The sequence below is a fragment of the Pteropus medius genome, unplaced genomic scaffold, assembly GCF_902729225.1.
Source record: "Pteropus medius unplaced genomic scaffold, Ma_sr-lr_union100, whole genome shotgun sequence".
NCBI lineage: Eukaryota > Metazoa > Chordata > Mammalia > Chiroptera > Pteropodidae > Pteropus > Pteropus medius.
The window spans coordinates 7916183-7929391 of record NW_024352784.1 but is presented as its reverse complement, the minus strand read 5'-3'; the positions used below and the strand labels follow the sequence as shown (position 1 = coordinate 7929391).

The 13209-nt window shown below is 44.7% G+C and overlaps 1 protein-coding gene across 7 annotated transcripts in view; it reads left to right on the top strand.

Annotated features, from left to right (window-relative positions):
- Positions 1-13209, top strand: part of TENM4 (teneurin transmembrane protein 4) — a 685723-nt gene that overhangs the window by 466301 nt on the left and 206213 nt on the right. For all 7 annotated transcript variants that reach the window (XM_039848155.1, XM_039848159.1, XM_039848158.1 and 4 more), the window contains one exon: positions 7855-8110. In XM_039848155.1, the coding sequence (XP_039704089.1) occupies positions 7855-8110 (256 nt within the window). The remainder of the gene's footprint in view (positions 1-7854; positions 8111-13209) is intronic.

Here is a 13209-nt window from a genome sequence, read left to right as displayed (position 1 = left end):
CGATGGCATTTTAATGGAAGCCAAATAACTCTTTCTCTTGGCATTCTTAGGCAGCTGGAGTTTTGTGTTTTATGATAATTAAATACCATCATCTTTCATATCTGACAATCTTTAGGACCCGATTAATGACTGTAGTGCACGCCGGGGCCATCGTTAACTCCGAAGCAGAGAGACCTTCAGGCACCTGGTGGCTATTTTGCAGGATTGGATGAGGGCACCCAGCCTGGCACCCTTTCTTGGACCCAGTGCTGGCCTTACATTGCAGGGCTATTGACACATTCGAATTCTTTGCCTGAGCCAAAGTTCTGGAAGTTTATGGCTTTTCCTCATGAATATGTCCTTATAGAAGAATAACAACATACTCCACTGGAGTATTTCTAGCAGTCAGCCATCTGCAGTCAGTCCGGGCCCTGTTTGTAGTCTGCACCACATGGTTCATCTTCCATGTGGCCACCAGGAGTCTTCCGCAAACATTAGTGTGGTCATGCACTCCCTTGCCCAAAGCCCATCAAGGGCACCCTCTCACCCTCCCTGTAAAAGCCAAGTTCTTTTGCTTGGCACCCGCTGGCAACCACCACCCAGGCCTTCCCTCAATACGTCTACCTCTCCTCCTGTCACTGCCCCCTCACAGCCATTGCCATCATGCTACTTTAAATAAATGCCTCAGAGGGGCTTTTCTCTCCTTCTGCCTCCCCCCGCCCTCCCAATCCCAGAACCCTCACTGCCTGGAATGCCCTTTAGACACAGGTCACATGTCACGTCTCATGCAACCTTCCCCAAACCTGACAGTCAGTCTGGCAGCCTCCACCGGGGCTGTCTGTAAGGCTTAATGAGGATTATAGTAGCTGACACTTGTAGAGTGCTCACTGTGAGACAGGCATTAATGTAAGCCCTTTACCTGTGTTGACACACTTAATATATGTAAAGCAAAGTGGTTAACAGCATGGGCCCTGGAGCCAGACTGCCTGAGTTCAAATTCAGGCTCCATCACTTAATGGTTTTGTAATCTTGGGTGAAATACTCAGCCTTTCTGTGCCTTAATTTCCTATTCTACAAAATAGGGAATGATAATAGCACCTTCTTTATAGAGTTGTTATAAGAATTAAATAAGTAAAGCACTTAGAGCCAGTCACATAACAAGTACTCAGTAAATGTTAACTATTATAATTTCTTCATAGTTACCATTTTACGTTGGTATCTATTGGTATATCTCTTATTTTAATAAGACTGTGAGCAACTCAAAGTCAGAGATCATATTTGTTTCATCTCTGGATCTCTGCGTATTCAATCTATGGTAGCCCTTCTTCCTCCTCTTCATTTTATTATGTTACTATTATATACTCATTTTATAGGTGAGAAATTAGAGAAGTGAAGTGAAGTGACTTTCCCCAATTTATGTAGCTTGTCAGACACAAAGCCAAGGCTGAACTTAGGTTTATGAGACTCCTGAGCTCTGCTCTTGTTCCTCGCTTTAAAATCTGTCTCCCAAACACCGGTGAGTCATCAAGGCTGGGGCTCATCCCCCCTCTTAAAACTCAAGTACCTGCACACAAGAGGGGGCTGTTTAGTATTGCTGATTGAATGACCTCATGGACCCTCTTCGTAGGGTGCTCCTTGAACCCAGGACAGTGCGGCACCTAGTTTGCTCTGAAATGCTTATCTAATGCAGAAAGAGCCCTCATCTTTGAGGATGTGGAGACCCCATGTGTTCATTTTTGTTCTGAGTGTCAGGCTGCAGCAGCCATTCTCATCATTTCTGATCTGCATTTTGAGCCATAAGCACCCTCCCGAGACCAGGGCTCCCAGAAGCCAACAGGTTGTCCAGGGTGAGATTCAGCTATAATAAAAGGGGTACCACAGTTCTGTTAGACATTTTCCTATTCTTTCTCAAGGTCTTTTGCTTTGGAGCCCCTGTTGTAAATGCTGTAAAACCATCATCTTAGTGAGAATTTAGCAGTTTACAGTTTATTCATTCAGCATGGCTTTATCATGACCGTGGATATAGTAATTACCTTTTTTTTTAAATTTCCGTATCCCAGGCACTGTGCTAAGCACCTTACATACATTATCGTGTTTACTTCTCATAACAGTCCTGGGGGTGGGCAGCATCTCCACTTAGTGATAAGAAAACGGAAGTTCCAGAGAAGTCAAGTAACTTGATCCAGGTCACACAGCTTATAAGTGGCAAAGCTAAAACTTGAACTCAGGGCTGTCTGACACCAAAGCCTAGCCTCTTTCTGTTACCTATTGCTCTGCTCAGCACTCTGAAGAACCCTCACTGTGATGTCAGTTCAGGGAGATGCAGCCCAGAGGTTTTAGTGTTCAGGATTTCTGTGCATATAAGATGAAAAATGTATAAGGTATTGGAAGGAACCAGCAACTGCAAATATATCTGACAACTTGTAGGAAGCAAAAAAAAAAAAAGTCCTGGAAAACCAGGCTTGCAAAACTCAGATAAGCAAGTAGCCTTTACTGACAGAGGTATGCAATATAACAGTAAAATGACTCACATTTGAGCTTAATTCAGAGATACACTTAGTGGCAGTATCTGCGAGAAGAAAGTGTAAATTGGAATTTACAGCACAGCTTTGCAAATGTACCAGTGCTTACTCCCAGGTAGCAGGAGAGAAGTTATTGCTTGTATAGGCAAGAAGTCCACCTACCTCATTCGCTATCCTCTCCCCCACATTCCATAAATATTTACTGGGGTTATGGAGATGAATGGCATACGCGCCCTTCCCCTCAGGGCACAGTAGGAGACTGCAGTGTACTCTTGAGCAAAGGACATCGCTTTCATCCTCCAGAAAGTGGTGACATAGGAACATGTACATCCTTTCACAGGTACAGAGACTAACGACCAGGGAGGTAAAGTGAGTTATTGGAGGCCACCCAGCCACAGAATAAGATACCAGAAGAGAGCTTCTCTCTTAGGCCATCTCTATCTCATTCATTGTTCTACGCCCAACAGTCGGTTTATACTATCTGGCACAGAACGGGCACATAGTGCATGCTGAATGAGTAAACTGGTTCTGAGGTTCCCTTTAAAGAAGGGAGTAGAAATGGGGAAGAAAGAAGGTGAGAAAAGAAGGCCCCTCTATCGCCTCTCCCCTCTGCCTTCTCTCCTCCTGTCCATAGGAGCAGAAAGAAGACTCCATCAGACCAGGAGAAACAATTGCTCCTTGGGATGGTCATATCTCTTTTGAGAGGTTGAATGAGCTTCCATTGCTGAGTTGAGTCCCAAAACACAGAGCCTTTCCCTTGGGAACATGGAGAAATTCAAGGTCCCCCTTTCAGTCATTCTCAGAACAGAAGGGATGAGGGAAGAGAAACAAAGAACCCAGGTGAAGCATCTGGAACTCTGGCTCCAGGCAAGTAAGTAAAGGCCTACATAGGTCCATGGCCCAGAGAGCCCAGGCTAGTCTGCTATCATTTTTTGCACACGAGTATTCTCCACACCAGACTTACCCTCCTGGACAGACTGCCCTGGCCACACACATGAGCCAGGCACTCAATATACCTATAGTGAGAATCTGCTCAATTCTAGGATCTTTGATCACCAGCACAGAAGGAATATGAATTTTTACATCTAACAGGGGAAGCAAGATGGGGAGCTAAGTATGCATGCAAGCTCTGTGGGAAAAGGAAATGTGAGCAGTTCAGGTTACCTACTGTCTAGGTTATGAGCATTATTCAATGGAAGAAGAAAGAACTTTGGGGAGGGTAGATCAAGGAAGGCTTTCTGGAGGGGGTGGCAATTGAACTTCAAAAACTAGAGAGGCTTTGGAACTAGGCCATTCCTTGTCCCCATAGAAGAATTTCCTCTTAGAAGTTAGATTTTTAGATCTGAAATCTCATCATTTCAGGACTCTTAGCAGTTCTTCTAAATAGTTATCAAGCCAGAGCCTGGTGTCTCCACTTAGTTACAAAGCAGACATCTAGGCTTGCAGGTTAGCCTGTCAAGACCCAGACCTCAGATGCTTGCTATCTGCACTGAGGGTCTTTTTCCTGCCTTTGGTCATGAACTAAAACAGTCAAGCACATGTCAGTGTTTTATGCCGAGGCACGATGGTTTGGTAGACAAAATTCAGGCTTTGGATCAATACAAACCACTCATTAGTTTTGTAAACCTCAGCTCCCTTATCTGTAAAATGGGAATGATAATACTGCCCTCTAAGGGTTGTAGTGAGCATTAGAAAAGGTAAGGCCGTGAAAGTACATGTAGTAGGTACTCAAATACATGGCAGCAGCTATTAATATCAGTTTGGTAAAATATCACAAGGAAGTGAACTACTAGTGCAGAGCCAGGAGCAAGGACTAGTTCACTCTTGTCTGCTGACCTCCTGATAACCATCGGACATTAGTGGTCCAGTTCCTCTCTCTGCTCTGGTGCCCTGGACATCAGCCAGCAAGCAGCCTGAAGGGCCAGGCATAGTGGGGACACTCAATTATCCCAGGAGGCCACTTCTGCTTCTGGCTTCTGTCCCAGGTTCCAAATGTCTCCATTAAAGTGCTGCCCGGGGATAGTGGGACAAAACAAATGACCCTGCATATTCTTGCCTTCTGCCTGGTCCAAAGCTGTCTGTTCCCTGAGTGGGACCTTCTGCCACTTCTGCTGGCTCCCAGTTCCTCTCTCCTCCTGTCAAAGGGCATCCTGCTGGCTCTCTTTTGGTCCAGGACCACAGTATAGCACATCTTTAGAGGGTACCATCCACATTTTGTGGCCTTCCTGGGGACCGTCCTCATTGGAGTTGAGATTTCAGCCATGGAGCTGCCTCGGATCTTTCTCCTCTAGGGTAAAGTGTGGCCAAAGTGGAGGGTACAAGGAGGGAGCTGATAAGAGATGAAGCTTGAAAGTCAGATGTGGATCAAATTCTGAAGGGCTTTGTAGATTCTGCGTGGGCCTTATCCTGAAGGTAGCAGTTTCTAAGAAGGAGGTTATTGCTCTGATAGGTTTCTGGTTCTTTTATTTCTACTCTTAGCCTCCCCCCGCACCACTCCCACCAGATTTGCTTTGTAACTCACTGGCATAAAAGATTGAGTTACCTAAAAAGCAGAGAGTGATGCATCTTACACTAAAAATAGCCCTAACAGTGATGGTGCCTCACATTTAACTGAGCTTGATGGTTTCCAGAAAGTGGCCTCCTGGGCCAGGGAAGAGCACAGCCTTTGGAACATCACAGCTGCCTTGGTCTGGACCCTGTACTCGCCGACTCTCAGTCTCCTCTATGAAATATAGGATTCTCAGGGGGAACTAATAAAGTGGAATACTTGGTAAACTGTAAACTTCAGAAATATATCCTTCCCATTGACTGCCTCATTTGCTATCACTATAGCTCTGTGAGTTCCTTAACGAATTCTTTCCCCATTTTACAGATGAGAAAACTGAGGCTCAAAGAGGTTAAGTGGCACAAGTTGTCTTAGTCTCAGGCCTATTGAAACCAAGGCAGTGGCCCTGATGATCTCTCAATCACCTTCAGGCTAGTCTTTCCTTTTCTTAAAGAACAGTGTAAATTTGCAGTCTAATAGCTTTGTCATCCTGTCCTGTAGAGTCTAAGAAATCCAACAGCTGTCCTTCATTCCGTCTTTGTGCCCTTCAGTTCAGACTAACAGTGTTTCTTCTGGGATGGCTGATTAGGTCCATGGTTGATACCCATATGAATCTCTTTATCAAGTGGTCGGTCAGCCACGTCCTTGGTGTTCTCTTCCATACGTGCTTTCTCATTTTTTGCAATATGAACAGGCTTAGAATTTTTCAAATCTTTAAGTTATGGTTTCTTTTTGCTTATCAATTCTTTCTTCAATCATTTGTCACTTCTCATATTTTACTATAAGCAGCCAGGAGGAACCAAGCCACTCCTTTAACACTTGGCTTAGAAATCTCCTCAGAGAAATATCCAATTTCATTGCTCACAATTTCCACCTTCCACAAAACACTAGAACGTAAATACAATTCAGCCAAGTTCTTTGCCACTTTATAACAAGGATCACCTTTTCTCCACTGTCCATTAACGTAATCCCCATTTCTTTCTAAGACCTCAACAGAATGGCCTTTAATGTCCATATTTCTACCAACATTTTGTACATAATTATTTATGTATTCTCCAAGAAGATGGATGCTTTCTCTACAGTGCTCTTCTTTTGTTTATGAGCTCTCACCAGAATCATCTTAACAGTCCCTTCATGGCAATTTAGACTTTTTCTAGCCTGTACCTCAGAACTCTTCCAGACTCTACCCATTAGCCAGTTCCAAAACCACTTCCACATTTTTAGGTATTTGTTACAGTATCACCCACTTCTCGGTACCAATTTCTCTCTTAGCATGGGCTGCTCTGACATAGTGCCTTAGACTGGGTGGCTTAAACGACAGACTATTATCTTTCACAAGTTCTGGAGGCTGGGAAGTCCAAGATCAAGGTGATAATAGATTCGAAATCCGGTGGGGCCCTCTTCCTGTTCAGACTGTCAGTCACCTTCTTACTGTATTCTCACATGGTGGGAAGAGAGCTACCTCTCTGGTATCCTCTTAAGAGAGCACTATTCCCAACATGAGGACTCCACCCTCACGTCCTCATCTAAACCTAATTACTGCCCAAAGACCCCACTGCCAAATACTATCACATTGGGGGTTAGGACTTCTACATCTGAATATTGGAGGGACATAAACATGCAGTCCATAGCAATGGTCATGTGGTTAATGAGTGGCAGAATCTAGAATAAAATCAGTTTCTTGACTTCTTCACCCCCATAATATCCTCAGCTTCCAAAGACTGGGCTTTCTGTGAATATAGCTTAGTTGGATGGTAGTTAAGATTTACCTCTAGGACTTGCCCCATTTGTGGCATCACTAGAGCTTTACTTGATTTCTTGAGCACTTTACTTACCTGCTCTTAGTCTAAGTTTGTCATCTATAAGTTTGGTGATAATATCTATTACTTTGAAGGGAATAAATAAAACATTTATCTTAATTCCCTCATCTGTAAAATAGGGATAAAAACAGTATCTGCTCTATAGTGGGTTGTGAAGATTAGCTGAATTTTAACATGTAGAGGACTCCTAATAGTGCCTGACACATAGTAAGCACTCAATAAATGTTAATGGTGTTTCTTAATAACCCCTGGGTGGCTTTTCGTCACCCTCACTCCCTTTACCCAAAATTTACCTCTCCCTGAGTCCATCATAGGCCACCTAGCCGAAAATTTCACCACTCTCCATAAAATTTCACCATTGCCCCCACATACACAGGTCTTAGGCCCCTTTCTGGCTTTATGTGTTCTCAGATCTATCACCATCTCAGTTAACTATATATTTTACTTACCTTGTTTGTTTATTTGCTATGTACTGTTACATATGATTAGTGGTTTTCAGATTTTAGCGTCCATCAAAATCACCTGAAGATTTTGTGAAATCAAATTGCTGGGCCCCACCCAAGAGTGGGCAGGGCCCTGAGAAATTTTCATTTTGACAAATTCTCAGGTAAAGTTGAAGCTGTTGGTCCCAGACCACGCTTGGAAAACCACCACCCCAAAAGTATCATATAGAGTGTGAAGAAACAATGTGAAGTTGGTGCCATCGGAGTCTAGTCATTTTTAAAATCTTGTTTATTGTCTCTTACCAGAATTTAAGCTCGATGGGGATGGCTTTTTGTCTGTTTTGTTCCTTGACGTATCCCCAGCATCTAGAACAGCAGATGCCCAATAATTACTTGTTGAGTCAATATCAACTGAATGCATTACTAATATGTATGATTTGCCAGTGCCAGTGGACCATCTATCTCCTCTCGTTTGGCCCTAGTTCGGGCCTCAAGCCCCGGCAGTGCCAGGTGCTGTCCGCTGACCGTGCGTGTTTGTGCCCTAGATCACCCCGGCGGCCTGCAGAACCACTCGCGGCTCCGGACACCACCGCCGCCACTCTCGCACGCCCACACCCCCAACCAGCACCACGCGGCCTCCATTAACTCCCTGAACCGGGGCAACTTCACTCCCAGGAGCAACCCCAGCCCAGCCCCCACGGACCACTCGCTCTCTGGAGAGCCCCCTGCCGGCGGCGTGCAGGAGCCCGCCCACGCCCAGGACAACTGGCTGCTCAACAGCAACATCCCTCTGGAGACCAGGTGCGGGGCTGGCGGGCGGGCGGGGACTAGGCCACGAGGGGCGGCCGGGGGGCGGCCCAGTGGCTGGAGGGGTGGCCACCTCACGGCTCTGGTGCGGCCTTTCTGTGTGTCCACCACCTACCCTGGCCTAGGAAGCTGGGATCAGGTACTCAGCTTAGGGATGTGGCTCCCTGGCTGCCAGAGAGAAGGACCATGGGATGGAAGTAGGGCAGAAAGAACATTGGCTTTCCATCGAACAGCCCCCAGGTCCAGGGCTAGCCCGCCACGTACCAAAGGTATGGCCTTGATCAAGTTGCTGAACCTCTCTGTGCCTTGCTCTCCTTGCTACACAACGGAGTGCCACTGGCTGGAGAGCGCTGTCGTAAAAGTGTATGAGCGCCGATGTGTGCGAAGGTGGCTGCTGTAGGGATGTGGCAGAGAGCAGACTCTCAGTCAGTGATTTGGACCCACACCTTCCACTTTCTCTACTGTGATTCGGTCACTCTATGCCTGGCGTGGGGCCTGCCCGGCCTGTGGTGGGTGCTCAGTGAATGCTCTTTTCCCTACTCCTCTCCTCGCCGCTCCCCTCTGCTGGCCTATCCCCCTTATACTCAAAGCCCTAATGATCCCTAACATTGGTACAGAAGCTTTTGGTTACAGGGGCTTTCCTACTTGTGATAAGATGTATCTCTCACAACTTAATGAAGCGGGCATTATTACCATGATCCCATTTGGGAGTTATAAGCTGAGAATCAGAGAGGGTCAGTGACTAGCTCAGGTCACTGAAGCAGGAAGCAGACAATATACAGCTAAGATCTGAACCTGGGTTGCCTGACTCAGTGCGCAGTGCTATTTCCCTACACCACACCACCTTCTCCAGGTCTCTCCTAGCCTGGACCCCTCCATCTCTTTCTTCTTGCAACCTTGTGGAATACTTCCTTCAGTTCAGGGTCTTCAGTCAGTTTCAGTTCTGCAGCTGTCTTCTTCCCTCTGATTAACCACTATTTTTCCAAAACGGAATTTTTTTTATGGTTGTAAAACTCACTGTAGAAAATGCAGAGAGATGTAAAGATGAAAATTAGATTTACCCATACGCCTACCCCTCTGAGATAAGCATTGTTGACTTTGGGGGACTTGTTCTTTCTTTGCTTTCTCTGAACTGAAGATGAAGTATCCTAGCCTGGCACAGTTGGAACCTCTTCATCTTCTACCCTATTTCTCAGAGTAGTGGGAAACATAGACATATCTCAAACTCCTGCTCCTTTTCTCTAGGGAGGACAAAAACCATACCACATTTAAGGAAGTGAAATTTATACATGGAAAGTATACCCGTCTGACTCTGCCTGGCACATGACTATGATATTTGCACATGGAGCCTGTGGGATCCAGTGAGAGAAAACATCTTTTTCCATCAGTTTACTCCTGTAGAATCATTTTTCCAAAAGCACATTTCTCATAGATACAGCCCAACTTGCCCTACCCCTAGTCTCTTAATATTATTTTTGTTGATATCCTTTAAAAATCATGTGTGACTTTTCCTATTTACCTCCTTTGCTGTCATCAGTGACTAAGTCAGATAATGATATGTCATCCCACCCAAAGTATCTTAATCAGATCTCCATTATTTCCAATGTGCTTATTTAATGACTGTGCATAGCTGAAAGAATCTAGCAAATAATCAATGGTTCTGATTCTCTGCATGGAACGTTGTAGCCGCTCCCTTTGCTTGGATGTTCATTTTTCTCACTTAGGATCAAAGTAGGTGATTCTCCAGGCTTTTTGAGAGAACAGAAGATAGGGGACAAGCACGGGGACATTTTCCTGTTGGTTAGTTCGAGATGCGAAGTGGTCCCAGCTAACCTCTCTTGCCTCATCATCCAGTCCTTATCTGACCCTATATCCTCCCACACCCATTGCTCAAACCACATGGAACTTGATTTCTTTTTCCTTATACTTTATTAATCAAATAATAAATGTTTTGTGGAACAGTTAGGAAGTGGAAATAAGCAAAAAATCACTCATATCTACCACCAAATGGTAACCATTGTTAATGTGATGACATGTATTCATACATCCTATCTTATGTACATATCCATACATATACATAACATAATTACTTATAAGACATTCCACGTATGTATGTAAGTGTGCATATATGTGTATTTATCATCCTTCCCCCAAATCCTCATCCTCTTCATACCTGCTCTTGCACAGCTCTCTGCCAGAGTTGCCTTCCTCCTCACTTCTTAGTCTGGCAAAGTCCTACTTATTCTTGAGACCCAGATGAAATGTTTGAAATAGACTTCCTCTGCAACCCTAGAGTTCTGTGCCTCTAAAGATGGCCTAAAACTGGGAGGGGTGCCTAATATAGTGGATAACACAATCAGAATTCTGGATCTTAATACTAAACTTCACTGGTTGATGGAAAAAAAGCAACAAGGTGCAGTTTGAGAGGGATCAGTGCCAAGTTTGGCAGATAGAATCACAAGTAATTTTAACCAGTTTAATTTTAACCAGTGAGGTGGGAAGATTATGGGCTTTAGAGTCAGATGGACTTGGATTCCTATCTTGAGTTTGACAGTTACTAGCTGGACAAGTTCCCTAACATCCCTGAACCTTGATTTCTCCATTTGAAAATGGGGACAAGAATGCATGCCTCTCGGGTTGAGAGGAAGGAAATGAAATATCATGTGAGAAGCACACAGCACAGTGCCTGGCATTAAGGACATACTATAAAAACTATTTCCCCCTTTTCCTCATACCTGTCTGCTTCCCATATCAATGCTGTGAAGAAAAAAAAAAATCATTCAAAAGTATTTATCAAGCCTGTACTCACCAGAAGAGTTGAGACAAAGTAGTAGGTTGTACCTCTTCTCTAATTTGGAGAAGTAAGTTTGGCCCTGATGTTCTGAAGATATAAGTGATGATTCGTTCACTGTAGCAAGTTGTTTGAAGCTCAGGTTTTAGGGTCAGACATATCCTGTGCTCAAACTCCCACTCCAGTGCTCACTAGCTGTAAACCTAGACCTGAAATTTCTTCATCTCTGAAATGAAGAAAATATCAATAACTTCCTGTTCTGCTTATTTATACCTACATTTAAAAAAAAAAAAAAACCTACTCCAAAACTTAGTGGCTTAAAAAACTGCAGTTGATTATACTTCACAGTGTGAGACAGGAGTTCAAGAAGCACTCAGCTGGGCTACTCCTCTGCTCCAGGTGGTATCAGCTGAGGTCAAGCAGTGGTATTTAGCCGTTGTCTGATCCAAGATGGTTTTACCCACATGCCTGATACTTTGGGGAAATGCCTGGAAAGCTAGGCTCAATAGAAATGGCTGGAAAGCTGGGCTCTCCCTCTAATGAGGTCTCAGGGCCTCTCCACGTGGTCTTCCCAGCAGGAAGTTGTACGTCATGCTCAGTGGTTTGGTATTCTATGGCAGAGACAGAAGCCATTGATCCTCAGCCTGAAATTGGCACAGTGTCACTTCTGCCATATTCTGTTGGTCAAAGCAGTCATAGACCAGCTAGCTTCAACGGGAGAAATGACAGACTTCACTTCTCAAAGAGACAAGTGTCCAAGAATTTGGAACCACTTTTAATCCAGTCCACCATAAGTGCCTCATAAAGCTTATGTAGCAGTTACATAAAATAATGTATAAAATATCTTAGGACACAGTCATACTCAACTATTTATCATGTAGTGCTTTATTGTTCAGTAAATATTCACTGAATGCCTGCTGTGTGCCTAGCAGGTAAGACATTTTATTTATTTATTCATTCATTCATTCATTCATTTATTTATTTTTTGGTAAGACATTTTAGAGAACAGACTTGCAGTAGTATAGGTGCTATAATAGAGGTATGCACAGGGAATGTTTTAATTACCTTAGGATCCCCAGTACACAATAGCATCCTAGTGGGTGTTTGATAAATATTAATACACAGATGAAATAAATAAATGATGGAACGAAGGAATGAGAGCTGAAAAGCAAGCAGTAGTCCCAGATAGAGATGGTGGGGCAGGGGCGGAGGGGTGGGTAGGGAGGGCTGGAGAGGCACAGTATGAACAGAGACTGAGACGCCCAAGAGAGCAGGGCCTGTTTGAGATAGTTGTCCTAAATAGCTTTGCCAAGCCCTACCCGTTTAGGGAGCCTCCTGATGCCAGAGAAACCGTCACAGGCCCTTCCCTAATTGTCAAACTGAGTATAGTTGAGGGACTAAAATAAATAGCTGAGTAAATACCATAACAGCTGGTACAATGACCAGAAGGGATTTAGATTTCATGCTGGCAGGAAAAGAAAGGCTAGCAGAGGGATGAGGGGGAGAGAGGACTTGGTTAGCCCACTCCCTTCTCCATTCCTTCTGTGACTGTGGTACTCCCCAAGGGTAACTGGGTCCCCAAGGGAGGAGACTAGGCCTCCCGGTGCTCCCTAAAACTGGGGTCAGATGTTTCTTTAAGCCCTGCAGGTGCAGCTTTGGTCCATTCTGGTGGAAACCATGTGTTTGTTCAGGATCTCCTAAACCCTGACTCACTTCCTTCACACTCTGCAGCATCAGACACTTAATTGATTTTCCAGGGACTATCTGATTAATAACCCATCAAACTCCTGTCTGCTGAAGGGGAAGCCAGAGCAGAAAGCTGCCATACCTCGGCTCTAGCTCATCTTATCTCAGGCCTGGTTTGGGAGCCTGGGGCCCGTTTTAGGATCATACTCAATTTGGGGAACAGCCGTGCCCACCCTCAAGGATGGGAGGCCATCCTGGTGACCTCCAGTCCAGCCCTAGTGTGGTTCCCAGAGAGTTGGATGGACAGTCATCCTTGTCATTTGTTGATTTAGTCACAGACATGTATAAGACATATAGGCCATATAAGAAGCTTACAGTCCAGCGAAGGAGGCAGACCTATAAATGCATGAATGAAGACGGGACAGTCTGGGTAATGCTCTAATTGGGGGAGTTCTTGGAGCAGAAAGGAGGGTGTGACTCCCTCTGCTTAGGAGCATCAGGTACAATCATTACAAACACTTCTGGGTGCCCTAATGAGCTTCCAACCGGGGAAGCTCATTAGAGACTGAGTGCCTGGGATTTTCACTTGAGGTTGGTCACATAGGACCTTCTGCCT